The sequence below is a fragment of the Clarias gariepinus genome, chromosome 22 (assembly GCF_024256425.1).
Source record: "Clarias gariepinus isolate MV-2021 ecotype Netherlands chromosome 22, CGAR_prim_01v2, whole genome shotgun sequence".
Classification (NCBI taxonomy): Eukaryota; Metazoa; Chordata; class Actinopteri; order Siluriformes; family Clariidae; genus Clarias; species Clarias gariepinus.
In genome coordinates this window covers 10254115-10265000 of record NC_071121.1, presented here as the reverse complement: position 1 = coordinate 10265000, position 10886 = coordinate 10254115, and the positions used below count along the sequence as shown (strand labels likewise).

General features: G+C 41.2%; 1 protein-coding gene across 1 annotated transcript in view; it reads right to left on the bottom strand.

Annotated features, from left to right (window-relative positions):
- noc2l (NOC2-like nucleolar associated transcriptional repressor) overlaps window positions 1–10886 on the bottom strand; it is a 41409-nt gene that overhangs the window by 11470 nt on the left and 19053 nt on the right. The window contains exons 14-15 of the mRNA XM_053483355.1: window positions 6913–7014; window positions 5953–6096 (exon numbers count right to left, since the gene is read on the bottom strand). Of these exons, the coding sequence (XP_053339330.1) occupies window positions 5953–6096; window positions 6913–7014 (246 nt within the window). The remainder of the gene's footprint in view (window positions 1–5952; window positions 6097–6912; window positions 7015–10886) is intronic.

Genomic DNA, 10886 nt, shown 5'->3' with positions numbered 1-10886 from the left:
CGTTCAAAAGCACGTTTTTTTTTTGTAATATTCTTAATATTTTGGGTTAGAACAAATCATCTAAATTGTTTCTCTTTTGGTCCGAATCGTTTGTTCTTTTGTCACCTGACTCCCATAGATGCTATTCCATGCAGTATACAGGAAACAGAACTGAACGGTTCATGAGTCTTCTGCTCCTAGTCAGTCATTCCTTTGTCACGTGACTCCCGTAGACATTATGCAGTGCAGTAGATTTAGAAGAACGAACGACTTGGACCAAAAGATATGAGAGATGAGCTGCTCATTCTCTTTATCATAATATGTCTTTAACTGCATTGTAATATTTTCATTACTGGAACAATAGCCAAAATTGTGTATGTAGACGTTTTGGGGGACTGTTTATTGATCAAAGATCTATTTCTGATTAAAGAAATGAAATGAACTAAATGACAAAAAATCTTTCATTTTGATGATAAGATTCAAAGAACCGAGTCAGTAAAATGATTCAAACTTCCCATCGTTTTCTCTGAGCCATGTGACGCCAGCCAAATGCAACTGTCCAAACGGCAAGCTCACACACCAGCGGGAGTGGCGTAACGCGTTTGGAGGACAGCGCTATCCGCTCCTTCCGTTTGCATGAGCTCACAGATGCTATTGCTGTGAGAGCACAGAATGTCTGCCACCCCTCCCCTCTAAGGAAGCTCAGCCAATCGGCTCTCTCTAGGCCAACCGCTGTGGGAGGCTACAGCACCACCTGGGATTTAAACTCGCGATCTTTAAATAAAAGGGCAAGCACTTTACCGCTGTGCGCACTTGCTTTTGCATTATGCACCTTCTCACTCGCGGCAGAGAAAGATGAGCAAATATTCTGTTACACATTTTTGTATATAGAGCAAAATTCCTAAAAGTCATCCAGGTCCAGAGGCAGCCACCATCAGCCCATCAACACCGGAGTTCACCATTTCTACGACGTTCCTACTGTGAAATTTTACTTCGCTTTATGCCAGACCAACGTCATCCAAAACGTCCACTTGTGACTCATCGGTCATTTGAATGTTATTTTAAAAGGCTCGCGGAGCATTTGCGAAACAAGCATCGATGTTTTTCTTGGTTATCAATGGGTTTCTGCCTTATTTCTCTCCCATGAACCCCATTCTGGCCCAAGCATTTCTTTTACGTTTCTGCCAGGAGCGCTGACTACAGCTGAGGCTACAGAGGCCTGCGGTTCTTTGGATGTTCTTCTGGGATCTTTTGCGATTTCCTGGATGAGCTGTTGCTGTGTGCTCGGGAGAAATTTTGGCAGACTGACCACTACTGAGACGATTCTCTACATATCATAGTGTTCTCTGTTTGGAGATAATGGCTCTCACTGTGCTTTGTTGGGAGTCACATATTATTAAAATGGCCTCTCTTTTTTGCCAAAATATCTTCTGAGGCTCAATTAATTTTGGTTAAGTAGAGTGACAATATTACTTCTTTTTTTTTTTACACCTTTAAGAAAAAGAAAGACGTGCAAGGTGTTCTGTGGTGTTAATAAATTAAATGAAAAACTTAAGAGAAAGCAATTTATTGCAAGTCAATAGAAATAAAGGTTGACATGACCAAATGATTGGTGGAAAACACAGGAAATATTAAACATGCTAACACTGGTGTATCATCTCATTAAATTCAAACTAATTTCAATATGACCTTGATTATTCTCAAAGTTATAGAAGAAAAAAAAAATCAGTAAGACGAACAGTGGAAAAAAACAGTATTGGTAATAAGGGTGTGAAGTTGGAGAGAGGAGCCAGATCAGAGGATTTCTCCGAGTCTACCTCTAAAGGTCTTTGTGGAAGATATTGATCAGGTCAAATAAGATTTTCTAACCTCCAAATTCAATAGACCCTAATAGATCTCGGGTTCCGTCATCAGTTATCGAAACTTATTTATTACAATTTGTGGTGGTTTGTAGGGCAGTGAAAAATGAATAGAGCACAATGAAGAGTGAAACGTCCTGCTTTATGGAAAGAAAAACACCCCGAAAGTAGCACAGATCCTGGAAAACGTCTTGTATTGAGGAAGTATGAGAGAAAAGAAGAAGAAAAAAAAAAAACACCATGAAGAAATGGACACTACCATGTCTCAATCCATTAAAAGACCTATGAGAACTCATACCTAAAAAATAAATAAAGATTTTATTAATATTATTTTTTTTTTTAAAAAGCCCCATCCAGAAACGTTACAATAAAGAAGACCATGGGAGAACTTGTCGAGTAGGAGGAGTGGCGCAACGAGGGAAGGAGGGTGGGGAGGATGGCCTTAATTAAATTTCAGCTGTTTGCTGGACAGATCACAGGGGCAGCGTGCCAGGCAGACGTCCTGTTGCAGTGGTGCAGAGAAGGTTGGCTTGCCAGTCCAGCTACTGAAGGACATCGCTCCTGCCGCCCAGAGCCGGCGACAGACGCACCCGGCGCGGTGCCACGCTGTCTGCCAGCACAGAGCAGCCGCACCCCCTCCACTCGCCTCCAGAGTCTTCTACATTACAGCGGGGGAGGGAGGAAGAGAAATAGAGAGAGAGAGAGCGCGCGCGAGAAAGAGAGAGAGAGAGAGAGACACCACCCTATCTCTCCTTCATTTCACTCTTAAACGGTCTTAAATATTTATCAGGCCTGAGAGCAGCTCCAGCCAGGAACAGGGAGGGGGGAGGGAGTGGGATGGGGCAAGCTCCGGCAGGGTGACAGATGAGAGCGGAGATGAAGATGAATGCGGCGTGGAGCTCGTCCTGGAAAGGAAACGGCTCCTCGTCTCTCTCCTCGCACCATCAGCGCTCCGTTCCTCCCTCCCTCTGTCTCGTTCTCTTCCCAAACCACTCCTGCTGCCATTACCCGGTCAACACATATACCCAGCATACATGCGACTCTAAATAGAGCAACACTCGGAGCAGCTGCCGGATGAAGTGTTTGATAGCTACTATACTTCCTGTTCACTCCTCCTCACTGAGAGAAATGCTGTTAGTACGATCCCAACCCATCGCCACCTCCACACTAATATGCACTACAGATTTAGGGTCAGTGTCAGCTGTTGAAGTTCCAGTTAGTGGCCACGCGCGAGGATCAGCCATGGCCGTAGGGCCTGCATGTGCTAACATGCACGCAGACATTCACACTCGCACAGTCCTCGGGGGAGCCCGCGGGTGGGTCTGACCAGCTGACACCTGTACATGATGGAGAGGCTGAGCGAGGCTGTTGCGGGTGGGCGGTGTGGATTGGAGAGAGCAGTGGGAACTCCGGCATGTTTTCACTCCTAAAACAGGCCCGTCTCTGTCTCAGTCTGGACACACGGAGCTCAACCGCCTGGACATTATACGTGATCGGAGCCAACAGAAAATCCTCAGTAGAGAATATTATTGAAGTAGCGGCCATATTTTAATTTTCAAACTAATCGCTTTATTATTTAATACGGGATCAGATTTGTGATTTAGCGCTTCATAAAAAATAAAGAAGGAAGAAGAATCGGAATGTAAGCAGGCCTTCGCTCACGCTTCAAGGAATCGCGAAGACACAACTCTTCAAATAAATTCTTAGTAAGCATTTAAGGAGCCTGGCTAGTAAGGTTAGGATTTATAACTGATCCTTAACTGTGATTTACTAGGACATGTTTGATGCTCATGTCAGTTATTGCAATATTTCCAATAAAAATTAATTATAAGCACTACATCAAAATGCACACTAGGAGGCAGCACCAGAAATAATCACTTAAAAAGCATTAATGTTTGCACAAATTATGCTTATATAACAGTAAGCCAATCAGAAGTAGGCATTATGAAACGGGACGAATCTGTTCTGCAGCCTCATTTCATTTGGCCTAAACGAACTTGGAAAATATAATACTAAAACAGCCCATAGTACACCACTGCTCAACTTTTCCCAAAAATGCAGAATTTAAAGCAGATGCGCAGCATGGCCAAGGGTTAGTTGTTACCGTAAAATACGGTTTATATGTGCATGCTGCTTTCCACCACCACAAGTCTACAAAGCAAATTAAAACCCAACAGCTGTGTGCTGTGCTTGATGCAAGTTAAAAACACATAACCAGAAACCAATTTAATTGGGAAAAGGAAATGTATACCAAAAATAAATACATAATGAGAGGATGACATAAATTTGCTAATTAGTCCGAATGATTACAACATAATCTACTGCTGAACAATTTAAGAATTAATAATCTCCCTATGAAATAAATGTATACCCCTAAAAAAAATTACTATTACAACTTCTACTAATAATAATAATAATAAGAGAATGGAGAAAGATCATAATATGAAAATTTTATCTACATAAAACTAAATGCATTAATAATAGTGTACGTAATTGTTTTTGTCATTACACAATATTTTCTGAACATAATATTTTATTTGCGTCAACATTGTCTCGTAAAGCCTGCATTGGTATAAGTCTCTATTGTGACTTTAGTGTAGTACCTGTATGCCCAAAATCTAATTATTATTTTTTTAATTATAATTAACGTACATTGAATTATACTTTTCACCCGGTTATACACTGCTTGGCTAAAACGCTAAAAGAAATAAACATAAAAAAAAAAAAACTTGCACACACTTTAGATTTGATTACGACGCAATGTCTGTGTCTTAGCCAGTTCTTACATGAAAATAATTCCTCATGCTCCCAGAACTGCTCTTTCACAATGCAAGTCCTGGAATATGCCTGTTTTTCATAAAGGGATGAAGAAAAAAAAATCTATTCATGTGAATGCAGTACATTCAAGTCATCAGCTGACTTACATTTACATTTAGGCATTTGGCAGACGCTCTTATCCAGAGCGACTTACATTTTTATCTCATTACACATTTGAGCAGTTTAGGGTTAAGGGCCTTGCTTAAGAGCCCAACAGCGGCAACTTGGTGGTTGTGGAGTTTGAACCAGGGATCTTCTGAACCGTAGTCCAATGCCTTAACCACTGAGCTACCCCTGGCCCCTGACTTCATTTTATTGCCACATAACGTTGCTGAGTCTAGTCCTGACCAACTGAAGCAACCCCACATCATACATTAACACTGCCTCAGAGACTTGTACGGTGGGCACCATGCATGATGGGTTCATTGCTTCATACGCCCTTCTTACCCTGATGTGCATCACTGTGGACTAGGATCAATCTGGTCTCATCAGACCACATGACCTTTTTCTATTGCTCCAAAGTGCAATCTTTCTTTGAAGTTATTGTATGTTCCAATTAGTCTCACTAAAAAGTGGATTTCTTATGGCCGCACGGTTATGAGTTCTCATCACATTGTGCGTGTTCGTGGAAATGCACTTAGTTTCATTACTAAATATAGCTCTGATCGCTACGGTAATTTTTTATGATGCAACTTCATCAAGTGTTTAAGTGATGTCTGATTAGTCATTTGTGATTTTTTTTTTCCCAACCACATTTCTGTTTCAAAGTTGACGGCCCAGGTTTTAATAATGCGCTGAACATACTTTCAGTCATTTCATTGTTTTCTCTACTTGATGAAGGACAATAATTGTGCCCTTTTAAAACATAACCTTTTTTTTCTCATCACATCTAGCTGAAAAATGTTCCTATTTTGTTTCGTCATTTTATTTTAATAGATAGAAATACAAAAGTCACACAACAGAAAAAACTCAATGAAAGCCTTAACATGAAATGTGCACATGCTGTTCTCTCTCTCTCGTTCTTTCTTTTTTAAGACGGCTAACCTCAGTGAAGAACCAGGCGGACGTGGTGAACTTGAAATATCACGTCTGCAGGTGTAAAAAGCCAGACCAAACTAACCATTGTGCGTACAAAAAACGCACAAGCACAAATGTGTCTGTATATACAGGGTCAAAACTTGGAGGGGTGTGGTACAGTGCGCTCGCTGTCTGGAAAGACAAGGGAGGTCAGCGCGAATGTTCAACGTCCTCAAAATGCTCGCCGGCTTGATGAGCAAGCGCACACGAGCACACTTACCACAGCGACGGTGTCAGCCACGCCAAAAGCAGCCCTCTGTCTCCGGCTTGTGATGTGACTGCAGTTCTCCTGTACCTTCTCCAGCAGCTGGCGGATCTGCTTGCAGTAATTGGCCACTTTGCATTCCTTCAAAAAAGCTTTCAGCTGGATGGAAGTGGAGAGAAAAAGAGAGGATGGCAGCGTTGAGAATCGGCACGTTAAGGCATTGGCTGAAGCTGGAAAAACTAGAGCCAAGTATAAATAAATCTAATGGATAAAATTAACACCAAACAGGATTTTATATGATCATTATCTGGCTTCGCAGGTATGCTCAAAAAACAAATCTGATCCTGCGCACAGTCGTGTTCCAACAATAAAAAACCAGGGATTAGCTGAAGCCGGCGTTTTAAAATACCCACATGAAATATTATAGGCCAAAAGAATAAATATTCAGGGCTTGACTTTTAACAGTGCTTTGGAGGTCTGATCTTTGGCCAAAGAACAGGATGTGGCCTATGTGTGGTGTGTGTGTGCGTGAGTGTGTGTGTGAATGAGCTAGGAGTGGCCATGCTGCAGAAAGAAGCTGGACTACTGCCTTCTCTTAGTGTGTGTGAGGCCTGAAAGTAGCTGGACCCGTGTATATGTGTATGTGTGGGTGTGAGAGTAGGACTACAGCCTGTGGTTGGGTGTCCCAGGCATGGCCTTTAGCACCTCTCAAACAGGATGTGGGCCTAACAGTCGTCATCATGATAAAAAGAAGCAAAAAAAAAAAAAAAAAAAGCTCGGGAGAGGGGGAGGAGAGGGAAAAGAAAAAAGAAAAGAAAAGCCACAATTGAAGCCCGAACACCGCTCAGTCATTTCACAGACCATCACTATAGTACTGTTAAAAATTATTATTATATTTTTTTTTAAAGTACCCCTTAAAGCTTTAGATTTTTTTAAGAAGATAAAATAAAATAAAAAAAAGGGTTCAGTGTGTACCTGGATGATGGTGGGCAGTGCAAGCTCAGGGAAGCCGATGGTGGTGGCTTGGGTGTGGAAATACTCCAGTATGAGGTCATAGAGCTGCTCAATCAGGCCATCCTGGAATAAAGACATTTATTATAGACATCACAGCTTTAAAACTTTTATACCTGGTTACATCACAAGGAGTATCTATGATTAATTCGTAATGTGTTGTGGTCTGTAAAAAACAAAATTTTTTTACATCACATAATACAAATTATACCAGTCGCGTGTCAGATACAGCTGAAGGGCTTTAGCTACTGCTCACATCAGACATCATCATAATGGTGAAAACTGCAGTCTCAATGACTTTACCGATTGATTTGTTATTGTTGTTTAAGCACAGGCATTTCTTTCCAGCGCTATCCGCTCCTTCCGCATGCGTGAGCTCACAGACGCCCCTGATTGGCCGTAGAGCCGTGATTATTGTGGGAGCACCAAGTACCTCTCATCCGTTCCCTCTGAGAGAGCTCGAAAAGAAAATTAAAAAACATTGGGGCCCCCGAGTGGCGCAGTGAAATTGGAAACGACTAAATTAGGGAGAAAATCTGAAAAAAATCCAAAATTTGTGGTTTACAACCAAATCAAATCCCTACTGCTTGCAACTATGGTGAGCAGAAAAGCATCTCAGAATGCCTAGAACTGTGAGACAGACTGATACAACAGCAGATGAGCAGATCTGTTTCCACCCTTATGAAACAAGAACAGCAATCTGATGCTGCAGTGGTGACATGGTTACTAAAAAAAAAGAAAAAACAACAACAAAATCACTGTGCTGTCTTGTTGCTCTCATATGGTCACATGACTCAAAACAACTCAGCTTGCAGGACGATTATTCAAAGCTAATGAACATTGTTCACTCTAGAAGTTGATATAGGGATGTGAATTTCAGGAGATCTGGTTCGGTACTTAAATCTGTACGGTTGGCAGCCACTGAGCTACTGAGAGACATTTTAGCATTGCCCACTTCACCGGTTCCAAACACGCACACACGACTAATCCATAAAGCATTTGTGCTTGGGGTTGGGTGTAAAGACTTTGGCCAACCCACCCTTCATTGTCTCTGCAGCATTCTTCCACTATGGAAAGTCCCTATGCTGACGGTTAGGTCAGGTAGGTGGGGAGTATTTTTAGAGACGCGACCCGACTCGGGGGCGAGATCCTGACGTGCAGCTGGGCTAATAATAGGATAATCCCTACAGGTCGAGTGGCAATCCTCTTGGCAGAAGCCCCAGCGTGTGCTGCTGTAGCTGCTGTGACGACACGTTCAGACTTTCATCAGATACGAGGGCTACATTCAGGTACAGGAGAAGCGCAGGGAGAGAGAAAAGAAATTATTTATTTTCCTTCCTTTCTATTTTTACTCCTTAATGCGATTCAAGAGACATAAGAGACCATCCTATAATTTCAAGCTATAGTAGGCTCGGAAACATGACGGGAGACATTTACTAAAGTGATTCCAACATTACATTTCTACATATAGAACAGGGACAGAAATAATAAACGATTATTCCGTATTTGTGTAAAGCAAATAATGAGATACAACACATCCGTTTAAAAGGTATTGTCTCATAAATGTAACAGGCTTTAACAAACATCATTTGACTTTTTTAATTGCTGTGTTAATAAAACGTAAAGGACAAAAAAATTTGATGTTTTGTTGCTGTACTACAGTACGTTCTCCTCAAAGTGTGACCTACAATGATCAACAATCTTAACGACCAACAACTAAGTACAAATAAGGATCCTTTTTTAATTAATTAATAATAATAATAATAAAGAATGGAATAATTAATTTTGACAATTAACAAACTGTAAATTAAAGGGTCAAATGAAGTTAACCATCTGAACTCTTCTAAAACCACACAAACTTTCATCCTCATTAATCAGTCTAAAAACAAACTATACACACATTTCTGCTATTATAAATTAGCCTTTTAACGCTTGTCGAAAAGTACATTTTAATTCTATACTTTAGTTTTCAAAACTCTGTAGCAATTTTAATCTACGTTCACATTAAGAGACTATGAGCATAATAAGCTTAATTCAGATTTTTACATTTTCCTCATGTTACCCTCATGTAACCCTCAGGTCAGATTTTTAAGGCTGTCCGAATGTACAAATCTGATGTTTTTCAGATCAGACCCGAGTCACTTTCGTATGTAGTCCTATAGGGATTTCATAGCAAAATCTAAAAGCAAAATCAGCTTAAACGAGGCGTCTGGCTTTCTTCCTTCTTATAGACCGCAACAAATACAGCCAACTAACTGCTTGCCATTCTCCAGAGCAAAATTCTAAGTATAATTTTCGCTGAAATCGTATCCATTTTCCTTGTAATTATGAATGTGAACCGTCAAGACATACAAATCCGAATTGCCCAAAAACTTGGATGTGGCTTGTAATGTGAACGTACCCTTAGTGTCTTTCAATTCTTGCTTGAGAAATTTTGCCCATTTTTCCTTGCAAAAGGCTTCTATCTCGCCCAAGATACTTTTTTTGCTCCATCCGCAGACTTTCGATGATGTGTAGGTCAGGAGACAAAGTGTCATGCCAAGCCCTTCAGATTCTTGATGTACCCCATTGCGGATTTCGATTTTAGGATCATTACCCTGTTGTAGAAAGCATCCTCTTTTCATTTTCAGCTTATTTACAGACAGGGTTGATGTTCGCTTCCAGAATTTGCTGGTATTTAATCGAATCCATTTTTCCCCCTCTACCAGTGAAATGTTCTTCGTGCCACTGGCTGCAACACAAGCCTAAAATATGATCGCTCCACCCTGTGCTTAACAGTTGGAGAGGTCATTTTTCACCAAACATAGCTTAGCGCATTGCAGGCAAAAAGGTATATAACTTCATCAGTAGACAGACCTGGTTTCCGAATTGCACCAGGCTTATATTTACATTTACATTTAGCAGACGCTCTTATTCAGAGCGACTTACATTTTTATCTCATTACACATCTGAGCAGTTGAGGGTTAAGGGCCTTACTCAAGGGCCCAACAGTGGCAACTTGGTGGTTGTGGGGTTTGAACCTGGGATCTTCCGAACTGTAGTCCAATGCCTTAACCACTGAGCTACACCTGGCCCATGTATAAATATATATGTATAAATAATGTTTTCTTCTGATGACTTCCATGAAGGTCATATTTGTAAAGGTGTTCACTGCATTGTAGTGTAGAACCCTTCCAGAGTCCCAAGTCTTCCCAAAGGTCTTCTCTAGTAAAATGTGATTTGTAATTATAAAGCACATATAACACGTATAAATACATATAAAGCATTAAATGGTCTCGCACCGCAGTATCTGAGTGAACTGCTAGTGTCTTACGATCTGCCACGCCTACTTCGATCAAAGGATGCAGGCTGCTTCTCAGTACCGCGTATTATGAAAACTACAGCAGAGGGCAGAGCTTTTTCTTACAAAGCCCAGAAATTATGGAATAGTCTTCCAATTAGTGTTCAGAACTCAGACACAGTCTCAGTGTTTATGTCCAGGCTAAAAACCTATTTATTTAATCAAGCATTTTTATAAATAGATTTGCCATAGGTAAAGGAGCAGATCTGGGGGACTCATGGACGTAGAGTATTATGGTGAACTGGTATGTTTGGATGCTGTCTTCCTCACTCTCACTGATCACTCAGGTTTGCTGATAGTGAGGTGATTGTTTTGCTTTACATCTCAGGAAGCCCTCATGTGTGTGTTTCCTTCTGGCTCTCCCTTTTAGTTATGCTGTCATAGTTAGTCCGGCCAGAGTCTCTGCCTGCACTCTACAGTAAATATACATTTATATAACATAAGAGTGTGACCAGACCTAACTGTTACCTCTTCTCTTCTGCTCCCTCTCCTGCTCTTTCTCTTCCCTCTCTCCCCCTCTCTCTCCTTCCCTCTTTGTCGAGCTACACATGTGGCTCCTGATTCAGACTCCCTCTGCCCTCCGGACCTGTTTGACCCA